The 19,061-nt window shown below is 42.3% G+C and overlaps 1 protein-coding gene across 1 annotated transcript in view; it reads left to right on the top strand.

Annotated features, from left to right (window-relative positions):
* The window catches only part of LOC122551256 (signal transducer and activator of transcription 4-like), a 103,057-nt gene that overhangs the window by 62,599 nt on the left and 21,397 nt on the right, over positions 1-19,061 (top strand). The window contains exons 7-14 of the mRNA XM_043692873.2: positions 14-99; positions 5,975-6,126; positions 6,209-6,367; positions 9,202-9,294; positions 10,992-11,051; positions 11,153-11,173; positions 11,265-11,358; positions 12,896-12,940. Coding sequence (XP_043548808.1) covers positions 14-99; positions 5,975-6,126; positions 6,209-6,367; positions 9,202-9,294; positions 10,992-11,051; positions 11,153-11,173; positions 11,265-11,358; positions 12,896-12,940 — 710 coding nt within the window. The remainder of the gene's footprint in view (positions 1-13; positions 100-5,974; positions 6,127-6,208; positions 6,368-9,201; positions 9,295-10,991; positions 11,052-11,152; positions 11,174-11,264; positions 11,359-12,895; positions 12,941-19,061) is intronic.

The raw sequence follows: 19,061 nt of genomic DNA, 5'->3' as shown, positions 1-19,061 counted from the left end.
TTTATTTTCTCAGAACACAGTGATAGAAACAGTGTTCATGTGAAAGAAGAAGTTTTTCGGTTGCAAGGAATGCTCAATCAACTGGATCATAAACGAAAGGTAACATGCTATTATGCAACATGAGTAAAATCATTTATTGTTATGGTACAGTGACTTTGCCAGCTGAAAAAGAGCTCTCCAACCACATCTTAATCTCCAGCCCTTGACCATAGCTGTATAGGTCAGATACTTCAAATGTGTATCCATAATTTATTTTAACAGCGACAAAAGTTCCTGCTCCAACCACCCTTTTGAGCAAGGAGTTCCAGACCTTCATCTCCAATTTACCTCTCCTTAGCCTCCTCTAAACAAATCCAATCTATTCAATGTTTGTCATGCAGGTGGACTGCAGTGTTTAAAAAAGGCAGCTCATCACCTCCACCAGGGCAACTAGGGATAGGCAGATGAACTTAAGATTTGGATTAGTACCTGGGAGTATGATATTATTGCTTTTACTGAGACTTGGTTGAGGGAAGGGCATGATTGGCAACTAAATATCGCAGTATATAGATGCTTCACGTGGGATACAGAGAGAGATAAAAGGGGTGAAGGAGTTGCATTACTGGTCAGAGAGGATATCACAGCTGTGCTGAAAGAGGACACTATGGAGGACTCGAGCAGCGAGGCAATATGGGCAGAGCTCAGAAATAGGAAGGGTGCGGTAACAATGTTGGGGCTGTACTACAGGCCTCCCGTCAGCGAGTGTGAGATAGAGATACAAATATGTAATCAGATTATGGAAAGATGTAAGAGCATCAGGGTAACATTCACTTGGAGTCACTTAGTGTTAGAGGTCAAAGTGGAGCAGAATTTATAAGGAATATCCAGGAGGGTTTTATAGAGCAGTATGTAAATATTCCAACTCGGGAAGGGGCCGTACTGGACATGGTGTTGGGGAATGAGCCCGGCCAGATGGTTGAAGTTTCAGTAGAGTATGACTTTGGGAATAGCGGTCACAATTCCATAAGTTTTACAATACACATGAACAAAGACGAGAATGGTCCTAAAGGAAGAGTGCTAAATTGGGGGAAGGCCAACTATAGCAAAACTTGGCAGGAGCTGGAGAATGTGGATTGGGAGCAGCTGTTTGAAGGTAAATCCACATTTGATATGTGGGAGACTTTTAAAGAGAGGTTGATTAGAGTGCAGGACAGACATGTCCCTGTGAAAGTGAGGGATAGAAATCGCAAGATTAGGGAACTATGGATGACAGGTGAAATTCTAAGACAAGCTAAGAGGAAAAAGAAAGCATACATAAGGTCTAGGCGACTGAAAACAGACAAAGCTTTGAAAGAATGTTGGGAAAGTAGGCCATCCTGAAATGAAGAATTAAGAGAGCTAAAAGGATCATGAAATATCTTAAGCAAACAGGGTTAAGGAAAATCCCAAAGCCTTTTCTTTGTATATAAGTAGCAAGAGGGTATCGAGAGAAAGGGTTGCCCCACTCAAGGACAAGGGAGGAAGTTATGCATGGAGTCAGAGAAAATGTAAGAGATTCTTAATGCGTACTTTGCATGGGTATTCACCGAGGAGAGGGACATGACAGATGTTAAAGTTAGGGATAGATGTTTGATTACTCTAGGTCAGGTTGGCATAAGGAGGGAGGAAGTTTTGGGTAGTCTAAAAGGCATTAAAGTGGACTAGTCTCTGGATCTGGATGGGATCTATCCCAGGTTACTGAGGGAAGTGAGAGAGGAAGCAGCTGGGGCCTTAAAAGATATATTTGCAGCATCCTTGAACACGGATGAGGTCCTGGAGGACTGGAGAATTGCTGTTGTTGTCCCCTTGTTTAAGAAGGGTAGCAGGGATGATCCAGTTAATTTCACACAGTGAGCCTGACATTACTGGTAGGGAAGCTGCTGGAAAAGATACTGAGGGATATATCTATTTACATTTGGAAGAAAATGGGCTTATCAGTGATAGGCAACATGGTTTTGTGCAGGGAATGTCATGTCTTACCAACTAAATAGAATTCTTTGAGCAAGTGACAAAGTTGATTAATGAGGGAAGGGCTATAGGTGTCATAGACATGGACTTCAGAAAGGTGTTTGATAAGGTTTCCCATGGTAGACTGATGGAGAAAGTGAAGGCGCAGGATGTACGAGCTAGATGAATAGAGAACTGACTAGGCAGCAGGAGACAAAGAGCAGTAGTGGAAGGGAGTTTCTCAAAATGGAGAATTGTGACCAGTGGTGTTCCACAGGAATTACTGTTGGGACCACTATTGTTTGTGATATACATAAATGATCTGGAGGAGATTAGCAAGTTTGCAGATGACACTGAGATTGGTGGAGCAGCAGATAGTGAAGGGGACTGTCAGATGATGCAGCAGAATATAGATAGGTTGGAGAGCTGGGCAGTAAAATGCAGATGGAGTTCAATCTGGCAAATGAGAGATGATGCATTTTGGATGATGCAGTTCGAAAGTGAACTATACAGTAAATGGAAAAGCCCTTGGAAAAATTGATGTACAAAGAGATCTGAGTGTTCAGGTCCATTGTATCCTGAAGGTACAACACAGTTCTTTAGAGAAGTCAAGAAGGCATACGGCATGCTTTCCTTCATTGGATGGGGTATTGATTACAAGAGTTGGAGGGTCATGTTACAGTTGTATAGGACTTTGGTTCGGCCACGTTTGGAATACTGAATACTGTTCTGTTGGTGATGTGGATGCTTTGGAGAGGGTGCAGAGGAGGTTCACCAGGATGTTGCCTAGTCTGGAGGGTGCTAGCTATGAAGAGAGGTTGAGTAGATTGGGATTATTTTCATTAGAAAGACAGAGTTGAGGGAAGACCTGATTGAGATCTACAAAATCATGAGAGGTATAGACAGAGTGGATAGCAAGAACCTTTTTCCCAGAGTGGGAGACTCAATTACTAAGGGTCACAAGTTCAAGGTGAGAGGGAAGAAGTTTAAGGGACATATATATGTCAAAAATTCTTTACGCAGAAGGTGGTGGCTGCCTGGAATGCGTTGCCAGCTGAGGTGGTAGAGGCGGGCATGATAGCATCATTTAAGATGTATCTAGACAGATACATGAATGAGTCAGGAACACAGGGATACAGATCCTTAGAAAATAGGTGACAAGTTTAGATAGAGGATTTGGATCGGCACAGGCTTGGAGGGCTGAAGGGCCTGTTCCTCTGCTGTAATTTTCTTTGTTTTTTGTTCTTCGAATGCTGGCTAGCCAGTGATGCTCACATCCTGTGAATGAATTTTAAAAAATACTGCAGTCCTGGGAACATCTTTATAAATCATCTCTGTACCCTTTATTGAGTGGTCAAATATTTCCTGTAATGAGCTGATCATTACTTTAACTGTGGCCTAATTAGTACTTTATATAGATTAGGGCAACCCATCTGCTATTATATTGTCTATCTCAGCTAATAATGGAAATTACCCCATTTGTTGTCTTCACACCTAGCTTTCTTTATGGATTCATGAACGTGCAGCCCAGGTCTTTCCGTTCTTCTACAATTCTCAGCATCCAGCTATTTATTTTCTACACTTACGTTGTGTTTGGCCTCCCCAAATCAATTACCTCACATTTCTCCAGATTGAAGTACACTTGTCACTTTTTTGTCTGTCTTGCCAGCCTTTTAATATCTTCCATATTTTTATCTGCAACTATCAACCACATAACTAATTTGTGTCATTCACAAACTTCTTAATCATGGCTCCTATGTTTTGTACTTCCTACAAAAATAAAGGAATTTGGTATTATGCCCCACAGATATGCCTGGAAGTAGTCTTCCAGTCACAAACATACATCTTTTTCTCAGTGCCACTGAACCAATTTTAGATCTGACTTGCCATTTCTCATTGCATCTAATGACCGTTAAGATATAGGAGCAGAATTTGGCCATTGGTCCATTGAGTCTATTCCATCATTCGATCATGGCTGATATGTTTCTCAACCCCATTTTCTTGCCTTCTCCTTGTGATCGTTGATTCCCTTACTAATCAAGAAACTATCTATCTCTGTTTTCAATTACCTCCACAGCCTCCTGCGGCAATGAGTTCCCCAGATTCAATACCCTCTGGCTGAAGAAATTACTTCTTATCTCGGTTCTCAGGGTCGTCCCTTCACTCTGAGGCAGTGTCCTCAGGTCCGAGTCTCTCCTACTTGTATAAACATCTTCTCTGCATCCACTCAATCCAGGCCTCTCACTATTCTGTAAGTTTCAATGAGATCCCTCCTCATCCTTCTCAACTAGATCAAGTACAGACCCAGAGTCCTCATTTGATAAGCCTTTCATTCCAGGATCATTCTTGTGAATGATGGGCCTTTCTTTGACCTGTCTACCATGTGTCATCTTGTTAAAAACCTTGCTAACATTTATGTAGACATTATTGAACAAAATGCATCATTAACCTTAGCAACTACTTGTGTCTCCTCAAAGAAATTTAATTAAGTTAATCACGATCTTCCCTTAATAAATCCCTGGCTTGGTAAATGGCACTCAGTACTTTCAGTCAGAACATTTTTTCCAATAGTTTGCCCAGACAAGCTTAGGCTGACTGGCCATGATCATTTGGATTATCCTCTATAGCAGTACTCTATCACAAAATATTCCTAATGAAACCATTTGTTCACCATTCTTATCTATAATACATTTGCCAGCTGGATCATTATGAATGCCCTCTGTGTTCTGACGTTACGTAATGCACTTAAATCTCAGCAAGCAATGTTTTTCAGCTGCTGAGGGGAGGGAAAGGTTTGTTTGACAATTCCCTTGAAGATTTTTTTTTCCACTGTGGAGAAGATAGTTTGAAGAAATTAGAATTCTTTATCTTGTGAGAAGAGAAGGCCAAGAGGAGATTCAAAAGAGCTATTCAAAATTGTCAGGGACCTGGACAAAGTGAATACATAGAAACTGTTCCCACTCTTGAAATGATCAAAAACAAGTGGGCACAGATTTAAAGCAAATATCAAAAGAAGAGAAAGTGAAAGGAGAAAAAACATTTTCACACAATAGGTGGTTAAGATCTGGAATGCACTGCTTGAGAGTATGGTGAAAGCAGGTTCAATGAAGTCATTCAAAAGAAATTAGATTGTTCCTTTTCAGGTAATAATGTGCAGGAGAATGACATGAAGTGAGTTTCTGATTTGCTAGTGTAGACTCAATTATTCAATGAGTTGCAATTTTCCTTTTTTGCAACTAAATGTGGGGGCAGACATATTAAATGTGAACAAAGTTAAAAATCACACAACACCAGGTTATTTTCCAACAGGTTTATTTGGAAGTACAAGCTTTCGGAGCCCTGTTCCTTCATCAGGTAGCTATCATCCCAGTCAAACACCATCACCTCCACATCATATTAAATGTGTACTAACGATCCCCCACCATGAGAAAATTCAATTGATTGTTACCAGCTGACTTGTGAGGTTTTGCAAGCATCTCGGCTTATTGCAGTCCTCACCAGCAGCTTCTGGATAGTTAAAGATAATCTGTTAAAATCTACACCTCAGGGGATCCAAAAGCAAGAAAGGGGAGCCTTTTCCTTTGCTTCTGTGATCTTTCAGATGTCATCCTTTTGTCCTCCATCCATGTCTCCAATTGCACTTAGATTAGGTAAATTAGAGCTCCCCCTCATAACTTGGTTATCAGGTCACACTGGTTACCCAATTGGAAAACGAGCCTCTTTTCTAGCCGAGCAGAAAGGCAAATAATCAAGGAGGCGTCAAGTTGATTGACCACATAATTGACTTGAGATTAAGGACATTCCCAATGGGTTTTCTTGTCCAGAATTTAATTGCTGAGGTGGCAAGACTTGGGCATAGAATCTCTTCAAGGCCATCTTGCCCCATTATTTGCCTCTCCTGCAGGTAGTGAATGGTTGGTGGGGGAAGGAGTAGGGGGAGGGAATTCTGTCTGTATTTAGATCATACATATTCAGGATCTACTCACTCTTGAATCTCTGTATGAACCAGGAGGTACTCCATAAAATCACAGAATTGTTAAACCAAATGGATTTTCTAATGAATAGACAACTGTTTGAAGAGCTAACAGAATGGAAACGACGACAGCAAATTGCTTGCATTGGAGGTCCGCACAATACCTGCCTTGATCAACTGCAGAACTGGTAGTGTACGCTGTATAAGAATTATTTTAATTTTCAGTATAGTGCATGGTGTACTTGAGTGATGTAAATTCTTTTGATTTAGGTTTACATTGTTTGCAGAAAGCTTATTTCAGGTCCGAAGACAGCTGAAAAAACTCGAAGAACTGTTGCAAAAGGTGACTTATGAAGGAGATCCAATGCCTCTGCAGAGACCACATTTGGAAGAAAGAGTGAACATTTTGATTTACAGTTTCATCAAAAGGTATAAACCTTGATTAAAACAAAAAGGCAGCTTATTTAGATATTGTAATCCAGAAATTCTGGTCCAGAAGATAGCTTTTTAAAGAAAAAATGTGCATGGGATGTGACAGTTGTTGGCTATTCTAGCATTTATTGTCCATTCCTAATTGCCCTTGAAAAGATGTTGGCCATGTTTTTTTTTCCATAAATTGCATGTGCATGTAGGAGTGGTGGCTACATCTGTGAATCTGATGGAAAATTTGAACTGCCAGCAATAGTATGGGCCTCTGTTATTCGGTTTCTTCTGGAAGGCAGCATTCAGATGGCCTAAGTGCTCATGTTCATCACGGGGACAGATAAAAGTAAATGTCAGATCTATATAATCATGAACCTTGTTCTGGATTCCCATTGGATCTGGCAAAATTGAGGAAGATTTGGCACATGCACCAGCTTTACATCGGTGCTCCTGTACTGGGTCATACAGTAAGTGGAATCAGTCAATGATAGAGAATAGGGTTATCCCCTTGCTACCTTATAAAAGTAACAATGCTGAATCTGTATCCGACACAAGTGCAATCCTAGTAATGTTTCATAAAAAGCCCCACCAGTACCTGGGAGAGCATTACCGAAGTGGACACCTGACTAAATTTATCTCTGCCTTTTTTCCTCTGTTCAGAAAATTGCAAACAGGGGAAACGTGTCCAAATGTTTCTTCTCACTCGACTCAAATGCAATATCTGGTAGGCTAAACCAAACAGCAGCACTGATCATGCATGTGCCTATAGCCTTAGCTGAAAATGTGTTGCTGGAAAAGCCCAGCAAGTCAGGCATCATCCAAGGAGCAGGAGAATCGACATTTCGGGCATGAGCCCTTCTTCAGGACTCATGACCAAAATGTCGATTCTCCTGCTCATTGGATGCTGCCTGACCTGCTGCGCTTTTCCAGCAACACATTTTCAGCTCTGATCTCCAGCATCTGCAGTCCTCACTTTCTCCTCCTGCCTGTAGCCTTGCACTTGCTCAAGGATAGGATGCAGAGTTTTAATCTGGGATGGAATAAAATGTGAAACTGGGGAGAAAAGAAATCATGTAGGCAATTGCATATTAGCAAATGTAGTTCAGTTGTAAGTTGTTAAAAAAAAACTATGCTTAGTGAAGCAGCCACTTCACTATACCCAAATCCACAGTGATTTAGCTATTTAAATTGCTAGAAAAATAAGTTGATTTTTAAAAATTCTGCATCTCCTATGAAGGCGGTGACTCCTGCTGTGGCATGGTTCTTCAAGTGAGTTTCTTGAAATGGAGAAAGGTGGACCAGTGGTGTTACACAGGGTTCAGTGCTGGGGCCACTGTTGTTTGTAATATACATAAATGATCTGGAAGAGGGCACTGTTGGTATGATCAGCAAGTTTGCAGATGACACGAAGATTGGTGGAGTAGCAGAAAGCATAAGGGACCGTCAGAGAATACAGTAGGATATTGATAAATTGGAGAGTTGGACGGAAAAGTGGCAGATGGTTTTCAATCCAGAAAACTGTGAGGTGATGCATTTAGGCAAGACTAATTCTAGAGCGAATTATACAATGAACAGAAGAGCCTTGGGAAAAGTTGATGGGCAGAGAAATCTGACAGTGTAGGTCCATTGTACCCTGAAGGTTGCTGCACAGGTGGATAGAGTGGTCAAGAAGGCATATAGTATGCTTGCCTTCATTGGATGGGATATTGAGTATAAGAGCTGGCAAGTCATGTTAAAATTGTACAAGACATTGGTTCAGCTGCATTTAGAATACTGTGTGCAGTTCTGGTCACCACATTACCAAAAGGATGTGGACGCTTTGGAGAGGGTGCAGAGAAGGTTTACGAGGATGTTGCCTGGTATGGAAGGTGCTAGCTATGAAGAGAGGTTGAGTAGGTTAGGTTTATTTTCATTAGAAAAAAGGAGATTGAGGGGGAACCTGATTGAGGTTTTCAAAATCATGAAGGGTATAGACAGGGTGGATGGAGACAAGCTTTTTCCCAGGGTGAAGGATTCAAGAACGAGAGGTCGCACTTTCAAGGTGAGAGGTGGAAAGTTTAAGGGGGATACACATGGCAAGTACTTCACACAGAGGGTGGTGGGCATTTGGAACGCGTTGCCAGCAGAGGTGGTAGAGGCAGGCACTGTCGATTCATTTAAGATGCTTCTGGACAAATGCATGAGTAGGTGGGGAGCAGAGGGATACAGATGCTTAGGAATTGACCAACAGGTTTAGAGAGTACATTTGGATCGGCTCAGGCTTGGAGGGCTGAAGGGCCTGTTCCTGGGCTGTAAATTTTCTTTGTTTCTTTCTTTGTTTTTTTTTTATTAACAGCAGCACTGATACCTTACTAAAATAGCAATTCTTCACGTATGAACCTCGGCAGTGAGTGACAACAGGTTCTTTAACATAAGAGATCATTATGAATGGGCGTGATCTAGTCTTTAGCCAATGTCTAAATAAACATGCATATCAGCAGTAATCCCTGAAGTGTGTTCAGGAGCAGCAGTAAGATGACTTTGATTTTGTCCACTGATTAACCCAATAAAATCAAATTCCCTTTTTACATTGTTGATGTCATTTCATTTGACATCAACGAATTCTCAATGGCATTTACAAAATCTGATCTAAATGGTTCAGCGTCTTGCTGGGTGGTAAAGTTTTGTATTAAGTCAAGGACAAGTAATCTTGAGGTTTTACCACAATTATCATTTTGCACAATCTAACTTTTAACACTAATAGACTATAGTCATAATTATAACTTCAAACCCTCACAATAAGAGTGTTTATGGCCTATGTAAATAGCCACAAATTTTATTTTCTGTTCAATTTATTTCAGTTCCTTTTTAGTAGAAAGACAGCCTTGTATGCCAACCCATCCACAAAGACCAATGGTCCTAAAAACAGGAGTGCAGTTCACTGTGAAATTAAGGTGAGCACGCTTTTTTTTTCTGATTAATAGAAGAATGCTATGATGAAGTTTTATTCACTTAACATTATCACATTTGAATATTCTTGGGCTGTGATTCTGGCAGTAACAGTGACATTGAGCTCCCTGCTGCCTTCAGAGAATGTGGAGTCAGTGCGTGGGCACTTCATCTGCATTCACCACTAAGTTTCTGCATGACGATGTGCATCTATCAGCCCTACACTGCAAAAACCTGACTGGCTGACATCCATCAGGGAGTTTGATATAAAATGTTTTTATTTAAAGTTATCATCCAATTTGGAGTCTTAGCCTGGAAATCATTCCTCCAACCTTACAGAATCCCTATAATATGGAAGCTGGCCATTCGACACATCTACACTGACCCTTCAAACAGCATCCCACCCAGACCCACCCTGTCCATGTAGCCCTACATTTCCCATTGCTCGTTCAGCACATCCCTGAACACTGCAGAGCGATTTAGCACAGCCAGTTCACCTAACCTGAACATCTTTGGACTGTAGGAGGAAACCAGAGCATTTGGAGGAAATCCATGCACACATGGGGAGAACGTGCAAACTCCACACAGACAGTCACCCAAGAGTGGAATTGAACTGAGGTGCCTGATACTGTGAGACAGCAGTGCTAGGTACTGTGCGGCATAACCACTGTGCTGGAGATGCTCACTTGTATCCTTTATGTTGGCATGCCAAAACTCACAAGACACACTGACCTATAACTACTTGCAAGTTCTACAGATGTTGAAAAGGCAGCAACTCCAAGACTTAGAATTATTATATTAGCTAGAGTATTGCGTACAGTTCTGAGCACCACATTGTAGGATGTGAATACCTTGAAGCGAGTGCAGAAGCAATTTACTAGAATGTTTACAGGATGAGGAACTTCAAATGTGAGATAGACTGAAGAAGTTGGAATGCTCTGATGGAGAGAATAAGGCTGCGAAGAGATCTGGTAAAGATGTTCAAAATCATGAGTAGACTAGATAGAGAGTAGGAAGAAACTCATCAAAGAAACAAAAACAAGAGGGTGTAGATTTAAATTGATTTGCAAAATGAACAAATGTGACTTGAGAAAAATACTCTTTCACACAGCGAGTAGTTAGTGTATGGAATGCAAATTGTATAAATGTCATGCGCAAGGATATGGCAAAAAGCAGGATACTGACTCATGGGGATTAACGTACATTTAAAGAGTTGGCTAAGATATGATGGGCTGAATGACTTCCTTTAGTGCTATAACACGTCTTGGTTCTGTGATAAGAAATCCTGCCCGAGGACCTGCCCCCATCCACTTTGGGGTACTAGCCCTTTACTCTGTTGCAGTCTGACAAACTCCTACCAGAATTACAGAGACAGTGCCTGCTATAATGGCTGAGTAAAGTCATTTCACCAAAGAATCTGTCTTATTCCTGAATGAGCACGTGTTTTAAAAGATAAAAATAAATTGTCATTTTGCAACATTACTACACAAAACTGAAATGTTAATAGTTTAATGTTAGCTAGTAAGCTTGAAAAGAATTTTCTTGACATAAGTTATGGCCGTAAGAGAATGGAGTTAGACTCAGTGATCCCTTCCTAGACAGAGACAGATAGGGAGATGGCTGTTGCAACTTTATAAATCCGGGAGCAACTGCAGAAAATACCTTAATGTCATTTGTAAAAGTGTTTTTTTTTGCTTTATAGGTTTTTGGTAAAGTTACCTGAGTTGAACTATCAGCTAAAGGTGAAAGCTACAATTGACAAGTATGTTAAAATAATATTCTATTTTCAATCTAAGGAATAGTATTTCAATTCTGCTGTAAGTTTTTTTGGTTTTTCTATTCATTGTTTTCTTTTGTTTGCAGAGAAAGTTCAACAGCAAGAGGGTAGGCAAATAGAAGTTAAAAATTACTCAACTAATTTGAAAAACTTTGCAAGTTGTTGGCAACATTGTAAAGGCATGCTCTTTATTCACAGATATCGCAAGTTTAATATATTAGGCACCAACAGCAAAGTAATGAATATGGAAGAGTCAGTCAATGGAAGTCTTTCTGTAGAATTCAGGCACCTGGTAATAAAAAATGTTTATCCATTTCAAAATGAACAAATGATGCTGATAATATAATTAATCTACCTGACTGAAAATACTAATCGGGTTTCCCTGCTTAGCGAGTAATACCGCATAACCTGATATGATATTAAACCACCAAGAATTTCCTAGATTTATTTTTATTTTGTGCTGAGCTGGGTTCTTTGGGCAGGATATCTGAATAGGCAAGTGTTCCTATACCTATTTGTGAAATAATTGGATTCGAACAGGTTTGGTCTTGGCTATGTCATGTTCCAGAATAGGTTGTTGGCATTCATTTCCTTATATGGTGGCTGCTACCCTGAGTTAACTTTTATTTGGTTTCAATCTAACATTGGGTCAAAAGGGTCACAAAAACAGAAATTGCTGGAAATGCTCCGCAGGTCTGGCAGCATCTTTGGAGAGAAATCAGAGTAAATGTTTTGGTTTGAGTAACCCTTCCTCAGAAAGGTACTGGTTTAGAGTCATAGAGTGATAGAGATGTACAGCATGGAAACACACACTTTGGTCCAACATGTCCATGCTGATCAGATACCCCAACCCAATCTAGTTGCATCTGTCAGCACCCAGCCCATATCCTTCCAAACCCTTCCTATTCATATACCCATCCAAATGCCTTTTAAATGTTGCAATTGTACCAGCCTCCACCACGTCCTCTGGCAGCTCATTCCATACACGTACCACCCTCTGTGTGAAAAGTTTGCCCCTTAGGTCTCTTTTATATCTTTCCCCTCTCACCGTAAACCTATGTCCTCTAGTTCTGAACTCCCCCATCCCAGGGAAAAGACTTTGTCTATTTATCCTATCCATGTCCCTCATAATTTTGTCAAACCTCTATTAGGCTATCCCTTAGCCTTCGACACTCCAGGGAAAACAGCCCCAGCCTATTCAGCTTATCCCTATAGCTCAAATCCTCCAACATTGGTAACATCCTTGTAAATCTTTTCTGAACCCTTTCAAGTTTCACAACATCTTTCTGATAGGAAGGAAACCAGAATTGCACACAATATTCCAAAAGTGGCCTAACCAATGTCCTGTACAGCCGCAACATGATCTCCCAACTCCTGTACTCAATACTCTGACCAATAAAGGAAAGCATACCAAACACCACCTTCACTATCCCATCTACCTGCGACTCCACTTTCAGGGAGCCTCATTCAAAGGCTGATGCTTTTGTTCAGTAATGGGAGATGCTTCATTAGAAAGTATTTTGCTGCATCAGATGCAAATTTTAAAATGTGATAATTCAGAGAAGAGCAGGGACTTCTAATTTCATGACCAAAGTTCTTCCATTAACCTAGGAATTTCCTTCCAGTCATTCTATGATTCTGATAGTTTGTTAACGTAGAATGCTAGGCTGCACATTAATCAGTATGTTGCAGAAGTAAATCACTGTGTGAAATGTTTTGATATAAAATATATGGAACAATATTGGTGTCTACCAATAACCATTGGAAACAAGCACCTTTAGGAGAAAGTTCGAAAATGTAACTATTTTAATATGTACATGTTTTGGCAGCAACTCAAAGAACAGAAATCCTCTGCAGGAACTAAAGGAAATGAGGTAAAGCTTTCAAACCCTCTATTAATCAATTCAGTTGTACTCAAAAAGCCAGCATGATAGAAGAATTTTTTCTGCTGCTCCTAAAACAGTAACATTACGCAGTTAAAATATTTAAAGCTTCTGAATCCATGATTTAAGAGATGAATTCTTGTTAAAAGAAAGCATAAATGCATTATGACGACTGAATATAAGACTATAATTGTAATGCTGATGGGCTATTTCCATTGGAGCAGAAGAGGCCAAAAACAGATTCAGTTGAATTGTTTTAAAAATGCTGAATAGTTTTGGTATGGTGAACAAAGAAGGATTATTTCTTCTCATTGGAAAGTGTGTAATGAGTAATCATCAATTTAATACATGACGGCGAATAAGCAGAAAGGTAAGAATAAGTCTTGTTATGCAGAGAGGTGTTAGAGTTTTATATATTTATATTTTATAACAATTTATTTATTTAACCCTAACAGTGAACACTAACAAAACTATTAACAAACCGAACACTCTTCCCCTAACTAACCACTATCCTTTAGTTGACCACAATTCTACTAATATGCTGCTCTAATAACGCAACCAATAGTAACAGGAAATTAGCACTTAATCTCTTTTCTCCTTCCTGCAGCCTTCCTTTCTCTTTTTCTTGAATCTGCTGTCTTCTCCTGGGTTGTCTTCTTACTTATTACTGCAAGTATTTTTAGCTATTTGAGACTGTTAGGTCTGAAGGTTGATAAGTCCCCGGGGTCTAATGGTCTACATCCCAGGGTACTGAAGGAGGTGGCTCGAGAAATCGTGGATGCATTGGTGATTATTTTCCAGAGTTTGACAGATTCAGTATCAGTTCCTGCGGATTGGAGGGTGGCTAATGTTATACCACTTTTTAAGAAAGGTGGGAGAGAGAAAGCAGGAAGTTATAGACCAGTTATTCTGACCTCAGTGGTGGGAAAGATGCTGGAGTCTGGATAGTAGTAACAGGATAGGTCAGAGTCAGCATGGATTTATGAAGGGGAAATCATGCTTGACTAATCTTCTGGAATGTTTTGAGGATGTAACTCTGAAGATGGACGAGGGAGATCCAGTAGATGTGGTGTACCTGGACTTTCTGAAAGCTTTTGATAAAGTCCCACATAGGAGATTAGCGAGCAAAATTAGGGCACATGGTATTGGGGGCAAAGTACTAACTTGGATTGAAAGTTGGTTGGCTGATAGGAAACAAAGAGTAGTGATAAACGGCTCCATGTCGGAATGGCAGGCAGTGACCAGTGGGGTACCGCAGGGATCAGTACTAGGGCTGTAGCTTTTTACAATATATATTAATGATATAGATGATGGTATTAGCAATAACATTAGCAAATTTGCTGATGATACTAAGCTGGGTGGCAGGGTGAAATGTGATGAGGATGTTAGGAGATTACAGGGTGACCTGGACAAGTTAGGTGAGTGGGCAGATGCATGGCAGATGCAGTTTAATGTGGATAAATGTATGGTTATTCACTTTGGTGGCAAGAACAGGAAGGCAGATTACTACCTAAATGGAATCAATTTAGGTAAAGGGGCAGTACAGAGAGATCTGAGTGTTCTTATACACCAGGAGAAAGTGAGGTCTGCAGATGCTGGAGATCAGAGCTGGAAATGTGTTGCTGGAAAAGCGCAGCAGGTCAGGCAGCATCCAGGGAACAGGAGAATCGACGTTTCCGGCATAAGCCCTCCTGAAGAAGGGCTTATGCCCGAAACGTCGATTCTCCTGTTCCCTGGATGCTGCCTGACCTGCTGCGCTTTTCCAGCAACACATTTCCAGCTCTGTTCTTATACACCAGTCAATGAAGGTAAGCGTGCAGGTACTGCAGGTAGTGAAGAAGGCTAATAGCATGCTGGCCTTCATAACAAGAGGAATTGAGTATAGAAGCAAAGAGATTCTTCAGCTGTACAGGGCCCTGGTGAGACCACACCTGGAGTACTGTGTACAGTTCTGGTCTCCAAATTTGAGGAAAGACATTCTGGCTATTGAGGAAGTGCAGCGTAGGTTCACGAGGTCAATTCCTGGAATGGCGGGATTACCTTACACTGAAAGACTGGAGTGACTGGATTTGTATACCCTTGAGTTTAGAAGACTGAGAGGGGGTCTGATTGAGACATATAAGATTATTAAAGGTTTGGACACTCTGATGGCAGGAAACATGTTTCCGCTGATGGGTGAGTGCTGAACCAGAGGACACAGCTTAAACATACGGGGTAGACCATTTAGGACAGAGATGAGGAGAAACTTCTTCACCCAGAGAGTAGTGGCTGTGTGGAATGCTCTCCCCCAGAGGGCAGTGGAATCAAGGGTTATGGAGATAAGGCAGGATCAGGATACTGATTAAGGATGATTAGCCATGATCATATTGAATAGTGGTGCAGGCTCGAAGGGCAGAATGGCCTACTCCTGCACCTATTGTCTATTGTCATTGTCTATTGTCTATCAAATGCCTTGGTACATTTTTAAATTAAATGGTGCCTTTTTGTAAACTTGTTTCAGAGCTTTTCATGTTAGATGGGTAGTTCTCCGATTTTCAAAAATCCCAGTTGTATACATTTCATACATTTGATATATTTTGTATATCCCTGAGGATGTTCCAAATTTATACAACATTTTTGGTTTCAGGCTGTAAACACCATCCGTAGCCCTGCCTATCAGCTCAGTCTGAAGTAATATTACCCACAAGTTCTCTGGCTAATCCATCTGCCTAGCCAATTTTTCAAATGAAATAAAAAAAACCTTTGACATCTTTTTCATCAAAATGTGGTTTGCTTAACATATTTGTATATATCTCTACCTTCTCCCTTCATATCCATCCCTTTTAAATTGACTTTTCTGACTGATTTGCAATTTTTGAAGTTCAAACTTTCTCTCTCGGTCAGCCAAGAATCTCCTCTCCCTTACCTTATCCTCTGCTTGTAACTATCATTCAAACAGTTTAATTTCCATTTCCCTTTCTTTTTCTTTTGCCTCTAGCTCGAGCTCCTTCATTTTCAATTAAATTTACCCGTTTTCAAAGATTCTGATGACTTTTCCAGCACATTTAAATGCCAAGCTATTTCTGCAAATTATTTTTCTTCACAGACATAGGCAACCCCAACTTCAATTCAGGCAGCATCCGACGAGCAGCAAAATCGACGTTTCGGGCAAAAGCCCTTCATCAGGAATAAAGGCAGAGAGCCTGAAGCGTGGAGAGATAAGCTAGAGGAGGGTGGGGGTGGGGAGAAAGTAGCATAGAGTACAATAGGTTAGTGGGGGAGGAGATGAAGGTGATAGGTCAGGGAGGAGTGGATAGGTGGAAAAGGAGCTAGGCAGGTCGGACAAGTCCGGACAGGTCAAGGGGACAGTGCGGAGCTGGAAGTTTGAAACTAGGATGAGGTGGGGGAAGGGGAAATGAGGAAGCTGTTGAAGTCCACATTGATGCCCTGGGGTTGAAGTGTTATGAGGCGGAAGATGAGGCGTTCTTCCTCCAGGCGTCTGGTGGTGAGGGAGCGGCGGTGAAGGAGGCCCAGGACCTCCATGTCCTCAGCAGAGTGGGAGGGGGAGTTGAAATGTTGGGCCACGGGGCGGTTTGGTTGATTGGTGTGGGTGTCTCGGAGATGTTCCCTAAAGCGCTCTGCTAGGCGGCGCCCAGTCTCCCCAATGTAGAGGAGACCGTATCGGGAGCAACGGATACAATAAATGATATTAGTGGATGTGCAGGTAAAACTTTGGATGTGGAAGGCTCCTTTGGGGCCTTGGATAGAGGTGAGGGAGGAGGTGTGGGTACAGGTTTTACAGTTCCTGCGGTGGCAGGGAAAAGTGCCAGAATGGGAGGGTGGGTCGTAGGGGGGCGTGGACCTGACCAGGTAGTCATGGAGGGAACGGTCTTTGTGGAAGACGGAAAGGGATGGGGAGGGAAATATATCCCTGGTGGCGGGGTCTTTTTGGAGGTGGCGGAAATGGCGGCGGATGATTTGGTTTATGCGAAGGTTGGTAGGGTGGAAGGTGAGCACCAGGGGCGTTCTGTCCTTGTTACGGTTGGAGGGGTGGGGTCCGAGGGCGGAGGTGCGGGATGTGGAAGAGATGCGTTGGAGGGCATCTTTAACCACGTGGGAAGGGAAATTGCGGTCTCTAAAGAAGGAGGCCATCTCCTTCCAACCTCATAGTCCGGGAACCCCGCACTGCCCGGTTCTACCTCCTTCCCAAGATCCACAAGCCTGACCACCCTGGCCGACCCATTGTCTCAGCATGCTCCTGCCCCACTGAACTCATCTCTACCTACCTTGACAATGTCCTATCCCCCCTAGTCCAGGAACTCCCCACATACGTTCGAGACACCACCCAAGCCCTCCACCTCCTCCAAGACTTCCGTTTCCCCGGTCCCCAAAGCCTCATCTTCACCATGGATATCCAATCCCTCTACACCTCCATCCGCCATGACCAGGGCCTCCAAGCCCTCCGTTTTTTCCTGTCCCGACGTCCCCAACAGTACCCTTCCACCAACACTCTCATTTGTTTGGCCGAACTGGTCCTCACCCTTAACAATTTCTCCTTTGAATAGTCCCACTTCCTCCAGACCAAAGGGGAAGCCATGGGCACACGTATGGGCCCCAGCTATGCCTGTCTCTTTGTTGGCTACGGAGAACAGTTGATCTTCCGTAATTACACCGGCACCACTCCCCACCTCTTCCTCCGCTACATTGATGACTGCATTGGCGCCACCTCGTGCTCCTGCGAGGAGGTTGAGCAATTCATCAACTTCACCAACACATTCCACCCTGACCTTAAATTTACCTGGACCATCTCTGACATCTCTCTCCCCTTCCTGGACCTCTCCATCTCCATTAGTGACGACCGACTTGACACTGACATTTTTTACAAACCCACCGACTCCCACAGCTACCTGGATTACACCTCTTCCCACCCTATCTCTTGCAAAAATGCCATCCTGTATTCCCAATTCCTCCGCCTCCGCCATATCTGCTCCCAGGAGGACCAGTTCCACCATAGAACACACCAGATGGCCTCCTTCTTTAGAGACCGCAATTTCCCTTCCCACGTGGTTAAAGATGCCCTCCAACACATCTCGTCCACATCCCGCACCTCCGCCCTCAGACCCCACCCCTCCAACCGTAACAAGGACAGAACGCCCCTGGTGCTCACCTTCCACCCTACAAACCTCCGCATAAACCAAATCATCCGCCGACATTTCCGCCACCCTCCAAAAAGACCCCACCACCAGGGATATATTTCCTTCCCCACCCCTTTCCACCTTCCGCAAAGACCGTTCCCTCCGTGACTACCTGGTCAGGTCCACGCCCCCCTACGACCCACCCTCCCATCCTGGCACTTTCCCCTGCCACCGCAGGAACTGTAAAACCTGTGCCCACACCTCCTCCCTCACCTCTATCCAAGGCCCTAAAGGAGCCTTCCGTCGATTTTGCTGCTCGTCGGATGTTGCCTGAATTGCTGTGCTCTTCCAGCACCACTGATCCAGAATCTGGTTTCCAGCATCTGCAGTCATTGTTTTTACCTTTTTAACCCCAACTCCAGCCAATCTACCAATTCCAGTAGCATTTCATTGCTTCCATCCCTAGAAAGCATTTAGTAAAGGAAAGTGCCATTTCTCTCACTTTTAATGTAACCAACTACAAGTAATCAAAATTAAACATATTTTCTCACCAAAGTTTTTTTTATAGATCTAGGACACTAACCCTCTCGTCTATTTGAATCTGTCCAAATCCATTCAGTTCCCATACATGAACCAGCCAGATCTCACAGTCGAGCTCCTACCTGCTCAAATCTGGGACCTGAGCCCCCAGTCTGGTAAAATTCCAGATGATGAACCCCCAATCTGTTACTTTGTCAGAGCATAATGAAAGCAAAGGACATTACACCTTTTTCAAGGGAAATTACTTCGATATTCAAAGCAGAGGAATATTCAGGGTTTTGAGGCAGATGGAGTACAGTGAGTTTGGTTTTGGATTGCTGTAGTGAGGAACTAGCACAAACATAGCTGAGTTGCCAAGTTCTCTGCTGTCAACATCTATGCTTAGTTTCAAGTACAAGTTCATGGATTTTACTGATATTGTACAATATTGTCAGCATTTTCTTTCTAAGTATCGTATC

Source organism: Chiloscyllium plagiosum, unplaced genomic scaffold, assembly GCF_037043375.1.
Source record: "Chiloscyllium plagiosum isolate Xiang-an unplaced genomic scaffold, Cpla_swu_hap1 HiC_scaffold_7, whole genome shotgun sequence".
In the NCBI taxonomy this organism is placed as follows: domain Eukaryota; kingdom Metazoa; phylum Chordata; class Chondrichthyes; order Orectolobiformes; family Hemiscylliidae; genus Chiloscyllium; species Chiloscyllium plagiosum.
The sequence above is the reverse complement of the archived record's forward strand: the minus strand, read 5'-3'. Positions and strand labels throughout refer to the sequence as shown.